The sequence below is a fragment of the Chiloscyllium plagiosum genome, unplaced genomic scaffold (genome assembly GCF_037043375.1).
Source record: "Chiloscyllium plagiosum isolate Xiang-an unplaced genomic scaffold, Cpla_swu_hap1 HiC_scaffold_1, whole genome shotgun sequence".
NCBI lineage: Eukaryota > Metazoa > Chordata > Chondrichthyes > Orectolobiformes > Hemiscylliidae > Chiloscyllium > Chiloscyllium plagiosum.
The window spans coordinates 102,172,319-102,197,463 of record NW_028270139.1 but is presented as its reverse complement, the minus strand read 5'-3'; the positions used below and the strand labels follow the sequence as shown (position 1 = coordinate 102,197,463).

Genomic DNA, 25,145 nt, shown 5'->3' with positions numbered 1-25,145 from the left:
TCAGAGGAATAGATAGAGTAGACAGTCAGAAACTTTTTCCCCAGGTACAACAGAGTGTTACAAGGGGACGTAAATTTAAGGTGAAGGGTGGAAGGTAGAGGGGGGATGTCAGGGGTGGGTCCTTTACCCAGAGAGTGGTGGGGGCATGGAATGTGCTGCCTGTGGGAGTGGCAGAGTCAGAATCATTGGCGACCTTTAAGCGACAATTGGATAGGTACATGGATGGGTGCTTAAGCTAGGACAAATGTTCGGCACAACATCGTGGGCTGAAGGGCCTGTTCTGTGCTGTATTGTTCTATGTTCTATGTTCTATAAGAGCCCTGTCTAATCCCTGTTACAATTTTACAATTTTAGAGGAGAGCTCCTCCTCATTTTCGTAAATACCAGTGAATATAGTCCGAACTGATCCAGTTTCTCTCCCCCATGCCAGTCCCACGATCTCAGAAATCAGTTTGGTAAACCTTCTTTTCACTCCCCTAATAACATCAGATAAGAAGACCAAAACTGTACACTATACTCTTGAATTGGTGTTACCAATGTCCAGCAATCACTCCTGTACTAGAATCCCTTCACTATGAAGGCCGACATACTATTTGCCTCTCTACCTGCATGCTTACTTTCTTTCCAAAGACACTGGAGTCTCATTGAACCTCCCCCTTTTCCAATCTGTTGCCATTCAAATAAAATATTCCTACCTGTTCTTGTTGTCAAAGTGGGAGGCCTCACATTTATGCACAGTATACTGCAGCTGCCATGTATTTGTTCAGTCACAATGAAGCTTCTCATAGTATTTCCTCCCAGCACCTTTGTGTGATCTGCAAATTTGGAAATATGACACGCAGTTTCCTTATCTAAATCTTTGAAGTATTTTGTGAAAAGCTGGGATCCCTGTGATACCCCACTAGTTGCTGCTGCCACTTAGAAAAATACTTATTTATTCGTGCTTGCTTTTTCCTGTCAGCCCCAGTTCTCAACTCGTTTCAGTACACAACCACTAATTCCATGTGCTTCAGCTTTACATGCTAATTTTTTTGTGTAACACCATATCAAAAGCCTTATCGAAGGCACTTTGAACGGTCTTGAGGATGTTTTAAAGCAATGGATAAACTCAAGTTCCTGATTTGTTCAGCCATTTAGTTTCTAAATATATAGTCATAATAAATTTTGTAATTACTTCTGCATGTATTCTTATTGCTTTTGTGCACACTTAATTCTCCTTAGAGTTTTGAGCATGAAATTATGGTAAAAAAGCTGGTAAAACTAATTCAGTTATTGAAAATAAACAGTGTTTTGAATTGAAATACTTCTTCAAACTAAATTTTCTGAATTAAATCTTGCTTCAAGTTTCATTGATAAAACACAGATTTACTTAAGCTGGTTGACTTTTTTTTTCTTAATTCTGTTAAAGAGTAAATTTAAATGATTAAAAATGACATAAAATGCAAAGACTTCCATCGTTTATCGGACAGATGTTTGATTTTTGCTCAACGTAAACTATGATGACACTGTAATCATGGAGAACGCATTGGTGATTATTGTAGTCTAAGATTTTATTTCTTAGTTGGAAAAAAGACTTATAAGACTTCAAAATCTATTCAAATTGTGCTCATGTTTGATTTCCAACTCTTGGCAGTGGTATGTGCTCAGGGACTTCAAGCAAAGGATAAAACTGGCTCCAGTGATCCATATGTCACTGTTCAGGTTGGCAAAACCAAGAAGAGAACGAAAACTATCTATGGAAACCTAAATCCTGTGTGGGAAGAGAAATTTTATTTGTAAGTTTTCTGCTTCAGATTTTTATTTTTAAAATGAACCAGAAGGTTGATTGGTTTTGTTCATTGTAATTTGAGTTTTTTTTTAAAGTCTATTGGTACTATAGGCTTTCAGATTTATAAGTAACAAGTAAAATATTTATTACATTTGTTTCCTCTGCCTGCACCAGTTCAATAAGTATCTGGGCTCTTTGGGCTTTAATGGGAGGTTTTGGCAATGCCCATATTTGTAGTCAGGATTGTCTTCAGGAACTTCACTACTTCAAAAAAGATTGTTACATAGATAATTTTAACTCTTCATCGGTCGGAATGTAAAACTTATTGAACAGGCGTAGGCTGTACAGCCATTGAATTAATTCACTGTTTTCATTTGATTTTGTCAAAATGGCCATCAATTATACACCCCATGAGATTTAGAAATTGGACATAGCTGATCAATTCAATGTCATCAGTTCTAGATTGTTGTCATAGGTATGGCTAAACAAACTAATATCATCACTTCTGCACTGTTGTCATATGAGCCAGCATAGGTTTCAAAAGGGAAAATCATGTTTAACTAACTTGCTGAAACTTTCAGAATAAATAACAGAGTTAATGAGGGTAATGTTTTTGATGTGGTGTATATGGGCATCGAAAAGGTATTCAGTACAGTGCCATACAGTAGACTCATAAGGAAAATTATCAAAGTTATGTGTCTAAAATGACTGTAGCAACATTGATGCAAAATTAGCTGTGTGATAAGAAACAAAGAGTAATTGTTAATGGATATGTGTTGGGCTGGAGGAATGGAGTGTATTTGTAGTGTACTTCCCCTAGGGTCAATTTTTGAATCCGTGCTTTTCCTGATAACCATTGATTATTTAGATCTTGGTGTGTAAAAGATAGTTTCCAAGTTTGCAGAAGCATTGTAAACGTTGAGGAAGTAAGTGTAAGCCTCCAAAAGTATGTTGACAGAGTGGGCAGAAAGGTAGGAAATGAAATTCAATGCAGAGAAGTGTGAGGCAATACATTTTGGTAGAAAGAACAGTACAAAATAAGACATATTTTTGTATATATGTGCATAAATCATGAAAGGTGGCATGAGAGGTAAAACAAGCAACTATTAAAGCATACGTTTGCCTCAGCTTTAGTAATAGGTTCTGGATTAGTGGTGCTGGAAGAGCACAGCAGTTCAGGCAGCACACAAGGAGCAGCGAAATCGACGTTTCGGGCAAAAGCCCTTCATCAGGAATAAAGGCAGTGAGCCTGAAGCGTGGAGAGATAAGCTGGAGGAGGGTGGGGGTGGGGAGCAAGTAGCATAGAGTACAATAGGTGAGTGGGGGAGGGGATGAAGGTGATAGGTCAGGGAGGAGAGGGTGGAGTGGATAGGTGGAAAAGGAGATAGGCAGGTAGGACAAGTCTGGACAAGTCATGGGGACAGTGCTGAGCTGGAAGTTTGGAACTAGGGTGAGGTGGGGAAAGGGGAAATGAGGAAACTGTTGAAGTCCACATTGATGCCCTGGGGTTGAAGTGTTCCTAGGCGGAAGATGAGGCGTTCTTCCTCCAGGCGTCTGGTGGTGAGAGAGCAGCGATGAAGGAGGCCCAGGACCTCCATTTCCTCGGCACAGTGGGAGGGGGAGTTGAAATGTTGGGCCACGGGGCTGTATGGTTGATTGGAGCGGGTGTCCCGGAGATGTTCCCTAAAGTGCTCTGCTAGGAGGCGCCCAGTCTCCCCAATGTAGAGGAGACCACATTGGGAGCAACGGATACAATAAATGATATTAGTGGATGTGGAGGTAAAACTTTGATGGATGTGGAAGGCTCCTTTAGGACCTTGGATAGAGGTGAGAGCGGAGGTGTGGGCACAGGTTTTACAGTGTGGGCACAGGTTTTACAGTTCCTGTGGTGGAAGGGGAAGGTGTCTGGATGGGAGGGTGGGTTGTGGTGGGGCTTGGACCTGATCAGGTAGTCATGGAGGGAACGGTCTTTGCGGAAGGCGGAAAGGGGTGGGGAGGGAAATATATCCCTCATGGTGGGGTCTTTTTGGAGGTGGCGGAAATGTCGGCAGATAATTTGGTTTATGCGAAGGTTGGTAGGGTAGAAGGTGAGCACCAGGGGGGTTCTGTCCATGTTACGATTGGAGGGGTGGGGTCTGAGGGCGGAGGTGTGGGATGTGGACGAGATGCGTTGGAGGGCATCTTTAACCACGTGGGAAGGGAAATTGTGGTCTCTAAAGAACGAGGCCATCTGGTGTGTTCTTGATTTTAATAATAGGTGCATAGACTAAAGAGGAACTTGTACAAGGTACATGTTAGACCTTACGTGGAGTATGGTGTACAATTCTAAATACAACACTTCAAGAAGGCGTAAGCACACTGGTAAGAAGGAGGTTGAGATTAGTTCCACTGATAAGAAACATCTGTTATGGAGATGGATTGAGAGATTGGCGCTGTTTTTATCAGTGTGCAGAAGTCCAAGATGAAACTTGATCGAAGTTTTCAGAATCCTGAGGGTGCTAGACAGAGTGGATAGGGAGAAACTGTTCTCCCTCACAAAAGCACTGGGACCTAAAGAGTACAAATATAAACTAATTTGCAAAACAAGTCATTGTGACAGGGGAAGAAACCTTTCACACAGAAAGTCGTTAGGGTCTTGAATACAGTGCCTGAAAGTATGCTGGAGAGAGATTCCACGGAGGTAATCATCAGTGCATTGGATGATTATTTAAACCAAATTAATATTCAGGGTTATGGGGAAAAGGCAGGAGAAGAGCATGAAGTAATAATGCTCATTCAGAGGGTGCAGAAGCAACCTCTTTCTGCACCATAACAATTCTGTAATTTAGTTATAATTACTTGAATGCTTTCATGTTATCTTGTGATTGTATATAAACTTGTTTGACTAGGAATTAATCTTATTCTTTCTTATGAAGCTATACATGCTTCCTAATCTGTTTACATTTTACTTCCTGAACCTTATTTATCACAGAATCTTGTACTTTTGTCAATTTCTTAATGCTGGTCTTGTATCTTCTTATCCTCAGCCTAACTTTATTTTTTTAACTGAAGAATTTAATAGTAAGAAAATAACTTGGTAAAAGATGTTTAAAAGTAAACTTGTAGTTAGGATAAATGTGTTTGTGCTATATCAAGTTTCCTCCCACAGTCCAAAGATGTGCAGGTCAGGTGAATTGGCCATGCTAAATTGCCCATAGCGATAGGTGCATTAGTCAGAGGGTAGTGAGTGGGTGGGCTACTCTTTGGAAGGTCGGTGTGGAGCCAAAGGGCCTGTTTCCACACTGTAGGGAATCTAATCTAAAAAACCACTGAGGCTTTGGAAGTTATCAAATGAACACATTACTAAACTGGTGGTAACATCTACATTTAAAAACAGAAAGAGCTGTGGATGTTGTAAATGTAGCATCTACATTTTCTGTTTTTGAAATCTGACTCTGTAAGTTGTATCAAGCTCATTAACCTTTCTCTTTCTGTGCTCCATTTTGTCACAGCTATACTATCTTTCAGTTCCCATTTAGTTTGATGCTTGCAACCTGACACAAAGAAGACTGTTCATCTTTTCATAATCTTGTATTTAAAAATAGCCTGGTACAATGCATTCAATTTGCATAATTCATTCAGCTGTTTTCATTTTGTAATAATTGCCACATTGTATAGCAGCATGTTGATAGTCATTGATATGTTTAATTTTAATGCTGTTCTTTCTTTTTGTGAAAGAAATGCAGGGAAAAATTTTCTCACTGGGTTGTAGTTTTATCTTTACATTCACTAACAGCTGCCATTCTGATTTGAAGATCAAAGTTATAAATCGGTTTAATGACACGAGTCTAGTGCAAAGATATCCAAATCTGAGACCGTGTAATTCAAACACTATTGTGGTGGGGAGTTTGCAAATTTGAGTAGAGGTCAGATCACAGAATTTCAGTCCATTTTAAAGTAACAGTCACAAATGACCATATCTTAAATCATGCACTTTAAGTGGAATCTGCATTTACAAAGGCAAATTCTGAACTGTTCTAAAAGTATTGATTGTCCTTGGGAAGAGGGAAAAGAGAGCACTTTGAGATGTGGGCAGAAATTACCTTGGCTTTCTTTAGCTAGACTGGTTGCCTTGTAACGTACATAATCTTCAAAGGTGTTTTAGTTTTTTCTGCTTTTTAAATTTATTTTTCAAATTATATTGTTACTTCCACTCACATAGTGATGGCTTATTTTCTTGCACCTACGGGTCTCTTCGTGTCTCCAATAATATTGCACTAATTGGAGGACTAGAAAATACAGGGGGCAGTCATTCAACCCATCGTTCTGCGACTACTTTGACCAAGTTTTGTCCAAAGAAAATGCCCTCGTTAACATCAGTTTGTTTAGCTCTAACTGGTTGTTTACCATAGACCTTAAACAATCACCGAGTAAACTCACTGAATTTTTTTTTAGCTATCTTTTAGCCTTCCTGCAAATCACTTGAAAATATAAATCGTATTTGCTCCACAGTGAATGCCATAATTCCTCTGATCGAATCAAAGTACGAGTGTGGGATGAGGATGATGACATCAAATCACGTGTCAAACAGAGGTTAAAACGAGAATCTGATGATTTCTTAGGGCAAACAATCATTGAGGTTCGGACACTAAGTGGTGAAATGGATGTCTGGTATAATCTGGGTGAGTAAACAAAATCTTTTGGCTAATTTGAGAAATGGGGTTAATTTTCACATGTCAACTCCAGAAGGTTCAGTGACCCTCTCAAAACTCTTAAATCTTTGCAATTAGCATGAGAACTTGAATTCTACCCCTCAGTCCCTTGATGCTGCACAAAATTAAGAGTACTGGATGATTGGGTGATGCAGCAACAAGAAATAAAGATAAGTTTCTGTAGACCTGAGAAAGTGAGATTACACCGTTGCCCTTAGACTACTATAGAGAGGAATTTGATGGAAAAGTTAATGTTCCTCATGAAGAAAGCATAAACCATGTGAGTTATTATACCACTGTCACAAGTCTACATGTAGAGTTGGCAGAAGACAAGGACAAATTACCTGGCTGCCCTTGGCACAGATGGCAAATGACTGGATCAGGTGTGTTGAGCGATTGGTCTCATGACTGACGCATGACGTATACCTTGGCAAAGTGCTTTTATGCATGTGGGCAAGTTGAATAGTTAACATTCATGCACACTTCAATGATCATTAAAGAAGCTGGAGATATGGGTGTTCTATCCTGGACATCTCGAAAGTTGCATGAGCAATGCTATAAAGTAATAGCTGAAAAGAGAGGGGTACTGGGATGCATTCACAGGGTAAGACCTTGGCTAATTCTTACTTGAAATACTGTGGACAATTTTGATCTTTAAATAAGTTTGGTGATAGTGAAGCTTTGGTAAGGGTATGGAGGAGCACCAGATGGTCCAGTGGTATTATTGCTGGATTGTTAATCCAGAGATGAAAAATGTGGTGCTGGAAAAACACAGCAGGCCAGACAGCATCCGAGGAGCAGGAGAATCGACGTTTCGGTCATAAGCCCTTCTTCAGGAATGAGGCTGGTGTGCCAAGCGGGCTGAGATAAAAGGTATGGGGGAAGGAATTTGGGGGAGGGACGCTGGGAATACGATAGGTGGAAGGAGGTGAGGATGAGGGTGATAGGCCGGAGAGGGAGTGGGGGTGGAGAGGTCAGGAAGAAGATTGCATGTCAAGAGGGCGGTGCTGAATCTGAGGGTTGGGACTGAGATAAGTTTGGGGGAGGGGAAATGAGGAAGCTGGAGAAATCTACATTCATTCTGTGTGGTTGGAGGGTTCCGAGGCGGAAGATGAGGCGCTCTTCCTCCAGGTGTGTGTGGCCAGGGTCTGGCGATGGAGGAAGCCAAGGACCTGCATGTCATTGGCAGAGTGGGAGGGGGAGCTAAAGTGTTCAGCCACGGGGCGGTTGGGTTGGTTGGTGCGGGTGTCCCTAATAATTGGTTTGAATGTTGTCCGGAATCCATGCAGGGTCAGTCGGTTCCGTAGGCAGGGACCAGAGACCCAAGTAAGTTCTGAGGAGTGGGTTTCAATCTTGCCACGGCAGGTGATGGAACTTGAATTCAATAAAAATCTGGAACTGACAGTTGTGACAATGGAAACTTCACAACTAATAACTTAATAGATTGAAAGAATCAGCAATAACTTTTTCTGTAATAAACTGTTTCTTGAGGTGAAAGGGATGAAGACTGAAAGCAATTAGTCATGTCTTGCAAGATTACGTTAAAATAAATTGCTTTGACATCTGCTTGATAACTTGCTACTTAGTGACAAATGGGCAATTAGGTCTGCATGAAGAAACAATGTTCTGAAGTAAACATAAGAACTAGGAATAGGAGTAGGCCATCTGGTCCTTCGAGCCTGCTCTGCCATTCAATAAGATCATTGCTGATCTTTTCATGGCCTCAGTTCCATTTACCCTCCCTCTCACCATAACCCCTATTTCCTTCTTTGTTGCAAAAATTATCTATATTAGCTTTAAAAACATTTACTAAGGAAGCCTCAATCACTTCACTTGGCAGGGAATTCCATAGATTCACAATCCTCTGGATGAAGAAGTTCCTTCTCAATTCAGTCCTAAATCTGCTCCCCCTAATTTTGAGGCTTTGCCCTCTTGGAGAAAGTGTGGTCTGCAGATGCTGGAGATTGGAGTGGAGAGTGTGGTGCTGGAAAAGTACAGCAGGTCACGCAGCATCCAAGGAGCAGGAGAATCGATGTTTCGGGCTTATTGTCCGAGTTTCACGTGCAAGTGAAAAATCCACTCTACTTCTATCTCATCTATTTCTTTCACCGTTTCTTATGTTTTCTGTAAAACTCCCCCCTCATTCTTCTAAATTCCAATGAGTATAATCTCAGTGTACTCAGTCTCTCCTCATAAGCCAACTTCCTCAATTCTGGAATCAACCTAGTGAGCCTCCGCTAATGCCAGTACATCCTTTCTCAAGTAAGGAGACCAAAACTGAATGCAGTACTCCAGTTGTGGCCTCCCCAGCACCCTATATAGCTGTAGCATAACCTCCCTTTCTGAATAGGTAACCAAATTAAAGATAACTTGTAGTACTCACAACAGTGTCAAATGAAAACCATGAATCGATGTGTTGATTCATGGAAAAATCCACCTGATTGCTAACGTACTTTAGGGAAGAAAATTGCTATTCTTACTTGGTCTGGCCTGCATGTGACTCCAGACCCACAGCAATGTGGCTGAGTCTGAACTACCCCTCTAGGCAATTAGGAATGGGCAATAAATGATGGTCTGATCAGAGACCCCCCCCCCCTCTCCCAACATCCCATGAATGAATTTAAAAAATGCATAAAACAATACATTGATCAAGAAAAGTACAGTGGTTGATTTTCTTGCACCTTCAAGTCTCTCATTGTCTCCAATAATATTGCACAAATTAGAATTGTTGAATAATAGAGTTCAGGAGACTAACAATCAACCCATCATCCCACTACTAATTTAAAGAAGTGTGTACTTAGGGGCAACCTGATTAAGAATCACAAGATAATGGAAGGAGTAGATTTAATTTCCCAGGCTGTTTCAATTAAATAGTTAGGAAGGACCAGTCTTGTAAACTGAATTCCAAGTTGTGAAGGGCTATGCCTCAGCAAGATGTGAGGAGGTAGTTCTTTTTTCACAGAATGGTATACCTCCTGAACAGTTTGCTGACTTCTATAATGGGTGCTAATTATTTTGAGTTCCTGTATGCAAGAGCTGCAACTGTTTCCGGTTAGGTGAACATCACTTTTGACAAATGAATTTAGGGCCAGAGTAGTTCTGATCACCTGAATATTTCGGAACTAAATTTCATTCAATACATCAACGTACAGAAGGAAATGGTTTGGCCCATCATGTCCATGCCAGCCCTCTGCAAGAGCAACTGAGCTACCCCATCGTTCTTCAACATGCCCTCCTTCAAGAAGAGTGGCTCAATTCATCTTTAATCTATCCATGTCACTCCCTCATTCATAGACCCAACCTGTCAATTGTTTTCTATATCCTTCTTAAAATGTTGTGCTTGAATTTGTCACAGTAGAGTACACTAGTTGCAGCCTACTGTTTTATACTAGTTCACCACAACTTCATTACTTTTGTACTGTACTATCTGTTTTCATACTGATGGGAGATTTTATTTTTGTCTTAGCAAAAATGCCTGTGGAAAGAAAGGGGTGAAGATAGATCATGGGACTAACTGAGTTGCTCTTGCAGAGGGCTATTCTAGACACCATGGGTCAAGTTGTCTCATCTTATCCGAAAAGCATTCTGTGATTGTAATATATGTAACTTATCTCTAACCTACCTAGGTGATCAAAAATAATCCAGTAAACTTGGCAGGAATCCAAAAGTACCACACCAGAACATGACATCCATTCACAGAGAGAGAGGGAACGGGGATCGTTTCTAATGTATACATTCCTGGCTCACTGAGGAAACTGAATATATTAAATTGCAGCTGCATTATGTTTGATGTTTGCCAGTGAGATATTTGAAGCACAACTTGTATGCCCTCATGGACAATGAATGAATGATGATTTATTATCATTTGTACTCGGCAATGAGCAATACTGTAAAATACAGTGAAAAGTTTGAACTCTCACCACAACTGGAGGACGATTGCTTTCAGAGTCAAGTTTCTGGCACCACAAGCAGCAGTACAGGGTGTGAGGAATAATAAAGGAAGAACAATAGTGATAGGGGATTCTTTAGTCAGGGAGCAGACAGACATTTCTGTGGCTGATGACATGATTCTATGGTAGTGTGTTACGTATCTGGTGCCAGAGTCAGGGATAGCACTGAACTACAGCAAGGCATCCTGAAAAGGAAGGGTGATGAGTTAGAGCTAATGGTACATGTTGGTACCAACGGCATGGACAAAGTGAGAAATGAGGTCTTGCATCAAGAATTCAGGGAAGTAGGCAGTAATGCAGGACTCAAAGGTCGTAATCACTAGATTACACCCAGTGCCATGTGCTAGTGAGTTTTCAAATATCTCCTGGCGTTTGTGGCAGCAAGGACATCCTCCTGGTGTTTGGGGCGATAGCAGTGATAACAAAGCTCCTCCAGTGATCAGAGGTAGGTGGTGACAGCAGGGGATTCTTTAGGGTAGCAGCACTGGCAAGGTGCGATCTTGGAGGTGGCCAGAGTGGGACTCTTGGCGAGATGGTGGCCTGGCCTGGCAGCAAAGTCACTCCTGCTTGCAATCAGGCAAGAGTGGGGCATCTGGCATTGGTGAGGCAGTGACTGCGCGATAGCAGAACAGGGACTCCTAGTTATCGGTGATGTTGCGGCAACAGCTGGTTGCAAGGTGAGTGTGAGTTCAACAGGAGACTTGTTGTCAGTGAAGGAGGAAGAGATGGTACTTAAAGAGTGGCAACTCCTACAACGGTGTAGATGGCAGTGAGATGGTGGAAGAGGGATGGTGGTGCAAGTGTCGTATCGCTGCTGATTCAACTCAGGTCTCATGGTGGAGGTGGTGGAAGGAAGATGGACTGTCTTTCAGGTATGCCTTTTTGTTCTTTTTATTCTTAACCTATTCCAAATAGAGCTGGATTGTGATGACACTTGAAGCTTTTCACTGTATTTTGCTGTATTTTTCAACAGGTGAAAATAAATTATTTAAATTCAAAATAGGAAATTAGTACAGATGAGTGCATGGCTCAAGAGTTAATGCAAGAGGGGAGGGCTTTAGATTCCTGGATCACTGGGACCGTTTTTGGGGAATGTGGGAAATAGAACATAGAACATTACAGCGCAGTACAGGCCCTTCGGCCTTCGATGTTGCGCCACATGTCATATAAATCTAAAGCCCATCTAACCTACACTATTCCATGTATGTCCATATGGTTGTCCAATGACGACTTAAATGTGCTTAAAGTGCTTCCCCTATCATCTCTGACTCCACACACAACTTTCCACTACTATCCTTGATTGGCCCTAATCTTACTCTCGTCATTCTTTTATTCCTTAAATACCTATAGAAAGCCATACCCTGATCCTATCCGCCCACAACTTCTCATGCCTCCTCCTGGCTCTACTGAGCTCTCTCGTTAGGTCTTTCCTGGCTACCTTGTAACCCTCAAGTGCCCTAACTGAGCCTTCACATCTCATCCTAACAGATGCCTCCTTCTTCCTCTTGACCAGAGATTCCACTTCCTTCGTAAACCACGGTTCCCGTGCTCTACAGCTTCCTCCCTGCCTGACAGGTACATACTTATCTAGGACACTCAGGAGCTTTTCCTTGAATAAGCTCCACATTTCTAATGTGTCCATCCCCTGCAGTTTCACACTCGTGTACAAATGGGACAGTCTGCACCTGAACCATATTGGGACCAACATCCTTGCAAATATATTTTGCTGGTGCTGTTGGATGGAGTGTAAACTGGTCTGGCAGAGGGAGAAGACACAGCATATTGATGAATATTGATACATCATGCTACAGCAAAGGAAGCCAGTCACAGTGGGTTCAGCAATGTTGAGTGTCAGGGGAGTAAGGCAAGTGGGTGGTCTTTACTTTAATGCTAGGAATGTAACAGGTAAAACTGATGAGTTAATGTCATGGATTGATACAATGGAAGGATGATATTTTTGCCATGACAGAAACAAGGTTGATGGAAGGGCTAGACTAGCAACTCAACATTCTGAGGTATAGGATATTTAGGTGAGACAGAGAAGGGTGTAAAAAGGGAGGCAGTGCTGCACTATTAGTTAAGGAGTCAATCTGCAATAAAGAGAGATGATTTCTTGAAAGGCTCCTCAAATGAGGCTTTGTGAGTAGAACTTAGGAATGGTAAGGGGGCAGCCACTTTACTGGGAGTGTAATTCCCAAAGAGTCAATGGGAAATAGAGGAGCAAGTATGTAGATAGTTCACAGAGATCTATAAGAGAAATAATTTTCTAGGGGATTTCAAATTTCCTAACATAAATTGGGATAGTCATATTGTTAAGAGTTTAGAGGGGGTGGATTTACTGATCTGTATCCAGGGGAGCTTTTTGTATCAATACGTAGAAGACCCAACAAGAAATGGCCTAGTGCTCGATCTGGTTCTGGGAACAAAGCCAACCAAGTGTTTGATGTGGCTGTGGGGGAACACTTTAGCGATAGTGACCACAACACGATGCAGTTCAAATTTGCTCTTGGCAAAGGAAAAGGTGGCTTTGGATTAGGGGAGGGCAGATTTATTAAAATAAAGCAGCATCGGGCTACAGTTGACTGGGTACAGCTTCTTACAGGAAAGTCTACAGTGTAGCAATGGGGAGCTTTGAAAAAGGAGCTGGGGAGAGTACAGGACAAACATGTAAGCTTCAGAGGGAAATTAGGAACAAACATTTCAGAGAGCACTGGATGAGTAAGAACTTAAGAGCTTTTAGCAAGTCCAAAGGGAGTAATTCATCTGCAGTGCCAGAGGAATACAGGAAATGCAGGAAGGAACTTAAGAAAGCAAATAGAAGACCAGAAAGGGGGCATGAAGAAAGACTGTAGAACAGGACCAGGGAGAATCCTAAGACATAAGTGTATTTAACAGAAGAAGTTAACCTGGAAAAGAGTAATTCACATTGGGGATCAAGAGGGCAACTCTTGTATGAAACCACAGGATATCAGAAGGTTGTTAAATGAATATGTATCTTTGGTCTTCACTCTGGAAAAGGAGAATGTAAGTATGGAATTCAGGAAAAGTGACTATGAAGAGCCTACACAGTTTGATATAGGAAATAAGAGATATTCGAGGCTCTATAAGGCCTAATAACAGACACATCCCCTGACCTGGATGAATTCCATCCCAGGTTGCTGTGAGAAGCAAGGTAGCAGATTGCAGGGGCTCTGCCACAAATTTTTAATTCCTCTCTGGCCACAGGGGAAGTGCCAAAGGACTGGAGGTTGGCTAATATGGTTCCACTTTTCAAGAAGGTTGGTAAAGAGGAAGCAGGAAATTACAGACTGGTTAGTCTCACATCACTGATAGGAAAACTATTTGAGAAAATTCTGAAGGAGTGAATTAATGCCCACTTAGAAAAGCATGGAATAATTAGGGATAGTCAGCATGGCTTTGTCAGGTGGCGGTCATGCCTAATAAACTTGTTAGAATATTTTGAAAATGTGCTCAAGTGTGTGGATGAGGGAAGTTCATTAACGTAGTTTACATGGATTTTAGCAAACCTTTTGACAAGGTCAGTATAGGAGACTGATAGAGACAGTTAAAGCATATAGAATTGAGAGAAACCTGGCAAGACTTTTTATTTGTAATTTATATAACAACTTGGATGAGAATTTCTAGACATAGTTAGTAAATTTGTGGATGACACCAAAATTGGTGGTACTGTGGACAGTGAAGAAGGTTACCTAAGATTACAAAGAGATCTTGGTCAATTGGCTCAATGGGCTAAAGGGTGGCAGTTAGAGTTTAATTTGGATAAATGCATTTTGGTAAAACAAACAAGGGCAGGACTTATACAATTAATGGTGGGGCCCTGGGTAATGTTGTGCAACAAAGATACCTTGGGGTTCAGGTATTTAAAACCTTGAAACTTGTAACACATGCAGATGGAGTGGTTTAGAAAGGTTTAGTATGCTTGACTTCATTGCTCAGACCTTTGAGTATAGTAGTTGGGATGTCATTGCTGAGGTTGTACAGGACATTGATGAGGCCTCTTCTGGAGTATTGTGTACAGTTCTGGTTTCCCTGCTATAGTAAGGCTATTATTAAATTGGAGAGGGTTCAGAAAATATATGCCAGGATGTTGCAGGGAATGGAAATTTTGAGTTATAAAGATAGACTGAGACTTCTTTCACTGGAATGTAGGAGGTTGAGGGGTGACCTTATAGAGGTTTATAAAATCATGAGGGGCATCGATAAGATGAATAGCAAGGGTCATTTCCCTCGCGTGGGTGAGTTCAAAACTCGGGGGCATATTTTTAAGGTGAGAGGAGAAAGATTTAAAAAGGACATGGGGCAACTTTTTTTAACACTATGTGGTTCGTATGTGGAATGAACTGTCAGAGGAAGTGGTTAATGCAGGTACTGTGACAGCAACTAAAAGACATTTGGATAAGTACATGAATAGGAATGGTTTGGAGAGATATAGGCCAAACGCAGGAAAATTAACTAGTTTTGTTTGGGAACATGGTTGGCGTGGACTAGTTGGACCGACCGGTCTGTTTTCATGCTGTGTATGACTTTGTGAGATGGGTCAGTCTTAGTAGTAGGACATAGAGGGTAGTGGGAGGATACTGTTTGAATGACTGCAGGCTGGTGTCCAGCGGTGTACCGCAAGGATCAGTACTTTGTGTTTGTTTTATATATACATGATATAGTTGAAAATATGGGGGGATTGTTAAGCAAATTTTCAGATGTCACCAAGATGTATAGAATGGTTAATAGTGAAGAAGATGATTATAGGTTACAGGAGTATATATTTGGATTGGTCAAATGGGCAGACCAGTGGCAATAGTGTTTAACCCTGTTAAGTGTGAGGTGATGCACTTTGGAAGAAGAAACAAGATGAGGGACTACTTAATGAATAGTAGGACATTGGGTAGCTTAGAGGAACAGTGGGATCTTTAGGTAATTACTCACAGATTCCTGAAGTCAGCAGAGCACGTGAAAAGGATATTTAAGAAGGCATATTTGCTTGCACTTGCTTTCATCAGTTGAGGCGTAGAGTATGAGAGCAAGGAGGTAATGCTGGAGTTTTACAGAGTGTTAGTTAGGTCACAGCTGGAGTATTGTGCTGAAAAATGTGTTGCTGGAAAAGCGCAGCAGGTCAGGCAGCATCCAAGGAGCAGGAGAATCGACGTTTCGGGCATAAGTCCTTCTTCAGGAATGACCTGAATGTTATTCCTGAAGAAGGGCTTATGCCCGAAACGTCGATTCTCCTGCGCCTTGGATGCTGCCTGACTTGCTGCGCTTTTCCAGCAACACAATTTTCAGCTCTGATCTCCAGTATCTGCAGTCCCCACTTTCTCCAGCTGGAGTATTGTGTCCAGTTCTGGTCACCTCACTACAGGAAGGATTGATAGCACTAGAGAGTGTACAGAGGAGGTGCGCCAGGATGTTGCCTGGGATGGAAAAATTGGGCTATGAGGAGAGGTTAGATAGCCTTGGATTGTTTTCTTTAGAGCAGAGAAGACTGAGAGGTGGAGAGAACATGTTTGAGGTATGCACAGGGTGAATAGAGAGCAACTGTACCCCTTGGTTATAGGGCCAATCAGGAGAGGGCATAGTTTTAGGATAAGGGGCAGGAAATTCAGAGAGGGATTTGGGCACAAACCTTTTCACTTAGCACTTGGTGAGAATCTAGAATATTCTGCCTTGGAAGGCAGTAAAGACCGGAAAATTTGCAACCTTTAAAAAATATTTGGATGAGCACTTCAGATATCGTAACATTTAAGGATTTGGGACAAGTGCAGGAAATTGTGATTTGTGCACCTTTAGTGGTGGTTATGTTGTGCAGACTTCATGGGCTGAAGGGTCTTTTCTGCACTGTATGAATCTATGAATCTACACTTTAAATAGATGCCCAAAAATAAATGTGCAAATACAGGAAATCCAAGCACGTGGCTGCAGTTTTAGGATGAAGTTGCAAATACATCAATGAAAATTGCCAGAAGAAACATGCTGTTTCTTGAAGATAATTTTGAATATTAACTGCAGTGCAAGCAAGGAAACTTAGAACTGTCGAGTTCAAATCGACTCTTGGATGGTGTACCACACTTATGAAGAGACACTGTTTTTACCATGAGAGAAGACCAAGATTTCATAATATTTTCCAGCAGGACTTGATGACAGAGTTACCGTATTCTAGCAGTTTATAATCAAACAGTGAAAGAAGAATGGATACAGATTGCCATGCTCTTGGACCATGGATGGAACATGGATGAAATTTCCATTCAAGTCAAAAAGTGAGTGAAGTTGGAGAGAAAACAATGCTAGTGAAGACAACTTCCCATGTAAAGAGTAGAATCATATTGTGCTTTTGTAAACACCTGATAAGGCAAAGTTTAAGCCTAAGAGAAGATAACTTACAAAATAGCAATTCCCGAAAGGAGAGTTCATCCATGTTCATGATAAGGATGGATGGATGGATAAAGTTGGTTGAAAATATGGCTGAGGAAAGTATGTGGTACTGAAAAATGTGTTGCTGGAAAAGCGCAGCAGGTCAGACAGCATCCAAGGAGCAGGAGAATCAACGTTTCGGGCATAAGCCCTTCTTCAGGAATGACCTGAAGAAGGACTTATGCCTGAAACATAGATTCTCCTGCTCCTTGGATGCTGCCTGACCTGCTGCGCTTTTCCAGCAACACATTTTTCAGCTCTGATCTCCAGCATCTGCAGTCCTCACTTTCTCAAAGTATGTGGTACTCCTGGTCAGAAATTCTAAAAAGGAAAATGACTTTTCTCTGGAAATGTTTAGGTCACATCTTGTTCGTGATGCTGTTGCTGAAGTTAGATTGCAAAATAATTTTATTGCAGTTATTCATGGTGGTGTAACCAGCCTTGTTCAACCGCTGAAAGTTTCTCTAAAAAGTCCTTCAAGGGTACTCTGAGAAAAATTGGAATGATGTTCATTGACATTCATCAAAGGAAGCAGCATATCAAAAACAATAACAGAAATAACAAAACTGAGCAGGTCTGGCAGCATCTATGGAGAAAAAGCAGAGTCAACATTATTCCTTTTTATCGAGAGTTACCTGTCAGTATTTGCACATAACCTGCTTACTGCTTTAAATTACTTGTTACATGTCAGAGAAGGTGATCTTGTGTCACCAGATGATACTACAGTGATTAACTGAAATTGCCACTTTAAACTCAAGAATTAGAAGAGAAGGCTTATAATGTGCTGTCTGTGTCCAGGATTCAGAGAGCAAACATCATAAGTGTCATGTGGCCTACGGGACTTCTGTGAAAATTTTGTTTGATTATGCTCCTACGATAATTCTCTGAATGATTCACAGTGTTAATAGTGCATAATAAATGTAAGTTGTTTTCTTTTTATTCATTCATGGGATGAGGGTGTCGCTGCCTAAGCCAGCATTTATTGCCCATCCCTAATCACCCATAGCACATTTAAGAGTCATCACATTGCTGTGGGTGTATAGTCACATGTACGCAGACCAGGCAAGGATGGCAGTTTCCTTCCCTAAAGAACCAGATAAGTCTTTTCTGACAATCAACAATGGATTCATGGTCATCATTAGACTCTTAATCCCAGATTTTTATTACATTCAAATTTCACCAGCTGCAGTGGCAGGATTTGAATCCCCCTGATCTCCAGAACATTCCCTGGGTCTCTGGATTAACACTCCAGTGATAATATCACTCAGCCATCACATTCCCTTGTTGCTGTGGTCATCTAGATGAATAGTGTTGGACTTTAAATACCTTAAAATATACATGGATGAACCTGATCAGCTCGATGCTTATGTAAGAAGTTGTACTTTGTCAGTTGAATGATATTCTCATTAAATTTTACTGGCAAACAAATTACTTTGGTACAGCTACTGCACACCCATGGACAACATTAGTCAGACAGCTAAATTGTTATAACAGTTACTAGTGGGCATATATGGTTGAGAGTTGCAGGTTTTTATTTTGCAGACTTCTTGATATGTTCTTTGAGTTAGTTTGGCAGATAAAGGGACTCTCTGGTGAGAAAATTGAAGCAGTTACAAATTTTGAATATGCTCCAGCACATTTTGGACATGACACAGAAGTAGGTTTTCCTCTTCTTTATTTCAGTCTAAATAATTGGTCAGAGTGAATAAGGGAAAGGCAGACTCAAAAATTAAATGCCTGTAATACAGCACTCTCAATTTCCAATCCTTTAGTTATGAAGACAGGAAGTGTTAGACCATACTTAAAGATATTATTCTGCTGCTAAATTCAGATTGCCTTTAAGATTGAAAGATGTATTTGCTATTGAGTCATCAGGCCTTGAATCAATCTGCATTTAATTCTTCGGCAAGACTTTGTGTTTTGCCCTTTTTTTGCTGAAATGACATTTGATGTTAACTTTTTTCACATGAATATGATTATCATTTTTGGTCAAACTCTGTAAATTCATGGTCGTCATTAATTCCAAATGTTAAGGAATTCAAATTCCACCATCTGTTCGGAAAGGATTCAAACCCAGGTCCCAGGAACATTACCTGTGTCTCTGGATTAACACTCCAATGATAATATCATGAGACTGTCACCTCCAGTCTAATGAACTGTTCACTAATGCAGATGATGATGAAGAGCTAATATCTTGAGGTAATTTGTTTCCTTTTCTAGAGAAAAGAACGGATAAATCTGCAGTCTCGGGTGCTATTCGACTGCAAATCAGTGTTGAAATCAAAGGTGAAGAAAAGGTTGCCCCCTATCACATCCAATATACTTGTCTGCATGAAGTAAGTTTGGAATGTATGAAGTATGATTGAATCAAAGTGGAAATGAACTGTTACAAAATACTAATTTTGCAAAGTAATTAATGATGTGTGGTCCTTATGAACACATCTAAGATATTTCTGGGTGTTGAATGGCAATTGTCCAATCTAGAGTTTAAGATTTAATAAGTTGAGAAAGTAAAGCGCGACCAATTTGATTATCAACTGAGCCTTAAAATTAGACATATGATATAATTTGTAAAACTTGAAGGTAAGTATTTTTTCTAGTCTTCTATAAATTTGATGTTACCTTGATAGTGCTGCAGGTTCTTTCTAATATTGTGGCATTAAATTATTTTGAAAGGTCAAATCTAATTTTCCCAAGTTAAAGCATGGGTAAGACAGTGCATTATGTTGCGAAGTTGGGTAGAGTAATTTTAGATTGGGAGGCAGGAAGTTAGAACTTGGTGTTTGTAAAATTGTAAAATTCTAGGGGCATAAGTATTACGTGGTCTCTTTAAAAGATTTTCCTGTGCTTAGAGATTAAAATGGATGTATGTGAGCAGCAGCTTGAGTTTGCAAGGATACAGAGGGCCCGGACTGAAACATTTGTATCAAAAGGCTGAACAGTTAGGTGGCCAAGCAGCAGTTTTTACTATGACAACATGTTTTTGAAATTAACCAATCAATTTGAACCAGGCACTTGGATGGTAAAAACCTATTATATTTAAATTTGGTGGTTTTGACAACATAGGACCAATCCTATTGTAAGAAATATTGATTGTCATCAAGGGTATAAAAGAAGGGGACAGTTGGACAAACATTCGAGAGCAAGCTGCCATCTGCCAGACTTCATAGCTGTCATCTCAACTGAAAGAATCACTGTTAAAATCACACAACACCAGGTTATAGTCCAACAGGTTTAATTGGAAGCACACTGTGACATGAACCCAAGGTCCTGGTTGAGACCCTCCCTATGGGGACCGAACTTAGCTATCAGCCTCTGCTCAGCCACTTTCCTCTGCTGCCGGTCCCGAAGTCCACCTTGGAGGATGGTCACCCGAAGGTCCGAGGCTGAATGTCCTGGACCACTGAAGTGTTCCCCAACTGGGAAGGAACACTCCTGTCTGTTGATTGTTGTGCAGCCAACTCCATACAACCCTGACACGGTGGACGCTGCAAAACGTGTCAGATTGTGGACATAGATACCACTATTACGCGTGGGAACCCCTCCCACCGTGTACCTGGCAGGTATTCATGTGACTCAGCCAACATTGTCTATCTTATACGTTGCAGGCAGGGATGCCCAGAGGCATGGTGCATTGGGGAAACTGAACAAAGGCTACAACAACGGATGAATGGGCACCGCACAACAATCAACAGACAGGAGGGTTCCCTCCCAGTTGGGGAACACTTCAGTGGTCCAGGACATTCAGCCTCGGACCTTCGGGTGACCATCCTCCAAGGTGGACTTCGGGACAGGCAGCAGAGGAAAGTGGCTGAGCAGAGGCTGATAGCTAAGTTCAGTACCCATAGGGAGGGCCTCAACCGGGACTTTGGGTTCATGTCACAGTGTGCTTCCAATTAAACCTGTTGGACTATAACCTGGTGTTGTGTGATTTTTAACTTTGTACACCCCAGTCCAACACCGGCATCTCCGAAAGAATCACTGGCTGTCCCAACCATCTATGTATTAGAGAAAGCACCATCTAAATAATAACAGTACCAACAATTGAGAAGGCATTCCTAACCGAAGAAATGACGGAAAAGGCACTGAATATTCCAGAAGAGACACAATCTAGCTGTAATTTCAAGAGACTATTTTTGTTGAGTGGGGCTTGTATTTATTGGAACAGCGTATCATTAGAATCTTGTTTTATTCAGGAATAGTTAGTTGTTAGAAGGAAAATATTCAGTTTGTTCATAGTTTAGATAATTTGTTCACTGTTGGAGTTAGGTAAAGAAATTGTTACTTGTTGATTTTGAAATGAATGTCAGGGATTTATTTTATTTGACCACTAGAAATTGCTGAAAAGCAGGTTATACCACCTCTTGCACTCTTTTTAAAGATTAAAGGGCAAGGTGCTCCTTCCTGGGTGTTTCAGTTTTAGTTCTTAGAGGGGGATCAACCTCTCTGTAACAATTAGAATATTGATCTTCCATATTGGAATCTGAATTCATCAACATTATGATTGATGGAATTAGTAATATTTGCTCTCTCACTTGTGCACACTCCCTCTCTCCTGCCCAACAATGGCTTGCAGTCATAGAGCTTATAATTGGCCTTTCTCCAAAAGATAAACACACAAAAACAACTAGTGTGTGACATGCAAACATGTTTAAAAGAATCGCTTAAATTTTGTGTTAAGGTACAGAGAAGGATATCTTCATTCTACATTGCACCCTGTTGGATGTAATCTGATTGATTGATTTGTTGTCATCACATGTACTAAGATATAGTGAAAAGTGTTGTTTTGCATACTATACAGGCAGATTGTACCATACAAAGTGCTTTAGGGTAGCAGAACAGAGTGCAGAATACAGTGTTACAGCTGCAGAGAAGGTACAGAGAGAGAGAGAGAGATCAGAATTAATATTTGAGAGATCCATTGAAAAGTCTGATAATGGCAGGAAGAAGCTGTTCTTGAATCTGTTCATTGATGTATTCAAACTTGTATATCTTATAACAAGGGTGGGAGAGGTCTTTGATTATGTTGGTTACTTTCCTGAGGCAGCTGGAAGTATAGATGGAGTCAATTGGTAGATGGCTGCCTTGTGTGATGGATTGGGCTGTGCTCTTTAATTCTTGTGGTTTCCTATGGTCTCAGGAATAGCAGTTGCCATAACATGCTGTGATGCACCTAGACAGGATGTTTTCTAAAGTGCATCTATAAAAATTGGTCAAGGTCCTTGTGGACGTGCTGTATTTCATTAGACTCCTCAGGAAATGGACATTGTTGTGCTTTCTTGATCATCGCGATGACTGAGGTGGACTGTTGGTGATCATCACTCCCAGGGACGTGACACTCGTGACCATCTCCACCTCAGCACCATTGATGCAGTCAGTGGCTTGCCCTCCACTCTACTTCAGGAAGTCAATTATCAGCTCCTTCGTTTTGCTGATGTTTATGGAGAGATTGTTCTCTTCACACCATGCTGTAAGCTCTCAAGTTTCTTTCCTGTATTATGTCTCGTCACTGTTTGACTCCTGTGGTGTCATCAGTAAATTTGCAAATGGATTTGGGGCAGAATTTGACCATACAGTCATGAGTGTATAAGGAGTATAGTAGGGGGCTGAGTATGCAGTGTTGCAGGACATCAGTGTTGAGGATTATGGAGAAGGAGGTATTGTCACTTGTTCTTAATAAATATGGTATATGGGTCAAGTGAATCCAGTTACAGAGGGAGGAGCCAAGACCTAGGTCTTGGAGTTTAGAGAAGAGTTTGTTTGGAATTATCGTATTGAAGGTGGAACTGTAGATAATAGGAAGGAGTCTGACTTAGGTATCCTTGTTATCTAGATATTCCAGTAATGAGTGTAGGGCCAGGGAGATGGTGTCTACTTTGAAACTGTTGCACTGGTTGGCAAATTACAAAGGTTCAAGGTAGTTTGGTAGGCTGGAGTTCATGTGAGCCATGAATAATCTCTCGAAGCACTTCATTATTATGGAGGTCACAGCCACTGAGTGGTAGTCGTTGAGGCACACTGCATGATTTTGCTTTGGCATTGAGATGATGGTGGCCTTCTCAAAGTAGGTGGGGACTTCAGATCATAGTAAGGAGAGGTTAAATATGTCTGCGAATACTCCCATCAGCTGGTCCATACAGTGTCTGAATACACAGCCAGGGACTCCATTTGTACCAGTTATTTTCCAAGAGCTTACTCTCAAGAAAGCCGATCTAACATCTGTTGCGGTGACTGTAGGTACCCCATGTGCAAGGCTGTTAGGATAGGTTACGTTGTTTCACTTACGTTCTGTTCAAAGTGAGCGTAGAATGCATTGAGCTCCTTGGATAAGAATGCGCTATTGCCTGTGATTCTGTTCGATTTCGTATTGTAGTTCATTATGTCGTGTAAGTCTTGCCACAAACAACGGGTGTCCGTATAATTGGTCTAGGTCTCAAACTTAGTTTGGTATTGCCCTTTGATGTCTCTGGCCTTACAAAGATTGCACCTGAATTTCCTGTATAGGTCAGAGTTGCCCGACTAGTAAGCCTCAGACCTGGTCTTCAATGGATCTCCCAGTTCACCCATAGTTTCCGGTTAGGAAAGATTCAGATTAACTTCTTTGACAAGTGGTCTTCTCCATATTCACTAGTGAAGTCTGTAATAGTAGTGGCATACTCACTTAGGTTGGCTGCTGAGTTCTTTAATATTGACCAGTTTTCCAGGAGTATGCTGGGAAGGCGGAGATTCGAAGTCCTGAAGTTTCAGTCCCACCTAAAGTCCAGCATATCTCCGACATTTCCCACATCAGGAGGGGAGGTGGCAGCTCTTCATTGAATTTGGGCATCAGTGAAGGAAGTCTGCTACTCCAAGAGGTAAGTGTGTGCTCCTGATGGGGTCATGGGCACCAGTCATGGCCTTGAGCATTCAAAGGGGTCTTGTGGCCAGTTCGGTTGGATCTCCTTGATGTCTGGTCACCATATGTTCAGGTCTTGTTCCCACACTGGTCAGGCCTTGGTTTCAGACGAGGAGTTCAGGCTTGCAGGAAGCCAGTAATTCCCTTAATTCACCCGCATAGTTCCAGCATCGCTAATAGAGCCTCATCATTTGTGGAATCTTTAAACCTGAAAGTAGATTTAGTAATTCTGATGGACTTAGAATTGAAGTTATAAGCTTATAAGATATGTAAGAATAAGATCTGCTGTAGACAGCTCGCAAAATGTCACCACATTCTAGCGTCATCTGGGATTCTTAGTTCCTGACACAAGGGAAAAGAATTTGCAATAATGGCGATCCTGTCCGTTGTGGCAAAATAGCAAAAGACATTCAAAATTCTAAGTCCCACCAGTGATCCAATTTCACATTTTGATGAGAGTGGACTATGGATTCTTATAAAAGAATAGTTCCTCAGATAGCTGGTCATTTAAATGATCAGCTGTCTCCACTCAATTCAGATTTTAGAATCACTGGTGTCTGGAACCCAAAGTATGGAGATTATATAAACTAAGAGCAGTCTCTTCTTGTGCTTTTTTTTTGGATAGCCAGAGTACCCCTTTAGAGATAAGATATACCTGTGCATATACTCTCACAGTACTTGGAGCATGAAGTTCAGATATCATTTGTGGGTTCAGGTTTTCTTTGGGGTTTTTAAACTATGGGGAATATTGTGTGCAAAAGCTGCATAACTCAGTAGAACTGTCCAGTAGCATTGAGAGTTTCAAGAACTGTCAAAATAGTTTTATTTATGAACGAGAGCGCTTTTCCCAGTAGAGCTTATTAGAATTACAATTAGCTTTATTGTCACATGTACTCAACTGAGTACAGTGAGAAGTGTTGACGTCACCACTCAAGATGCCATCTTAGGTACAAAGATCCTAATTCTTGGGGAAAAATAGAGAAGTAAAAATGTCCAGCACTGCAGATTTTAGGCATATATTATAAAATGGAGAAAAAGGAGTGAAGAACAGTTGTCTCCTAACCCAGTTCTTACTGGTCCCATGACTCCAGTTCATGCCGAGGCAATGCCAGGCTGTGAGATCACCACATCCTGTCCAAAGGCCACCAAGCTGGGCCATTGTGAGATGACCATGCCACACCAGCAGACTGCCATACTGTCTCTGTTCTGAAACTGGGAGTTCCCAGGCCAGGAGTTCCGAGGCTGCGAGGTCGGAGGCTGGGAGTTAAGGCATGAAAAGAGAAGAGGAGGAAGAAAAAGAGAAAAAAAATGAAAGGAATGGTTGGAAGTTAAAGTAATAGAAATTCCTCCTCCTCCTCCTTGTAAATGAGTACTTGTGGATCCTAAGTGAGTTATCATGTTCGTTGAAGAAGAAACAA

At 41.2% G+C, this 25,145-nt stretch overlaps 1 protein-coding gene across 9 annotated transcripts in view; it reads left to right on the top strand.

Annotated features, from left to right (window-relative positions):
* unc13bb (unc-13 homolog Bb (C. elegans)) overlaps positions 1 to 25,145 on the top strand; it is a 640,614-nt gene that overhangs the window by 486,842 nt on the left and 128,627 nt on the right. For all 9 annotated transcript variants that reach the window (XM_087989458.1, XM_087989459.1, XM_087989467.1 and 6 more), the window contains 3 exons: positions 1,634 to 1,775; positions 6,260 to 6,429; positions 19,053 to 19,168. In XM_087989458.1, coding sequence (XP_087845584.1) covers positions 1,634 to 1,775; positions 6,260 to 6,429; positions 19,053 to 19,168 — 428 coding nt within the window. The remainder of the gene's footprint in view (positions 1 to 1,633; positions 1,776 to 6,259; positions 6,430 to 19,052; positions 19,169 to 25,145) is intronic.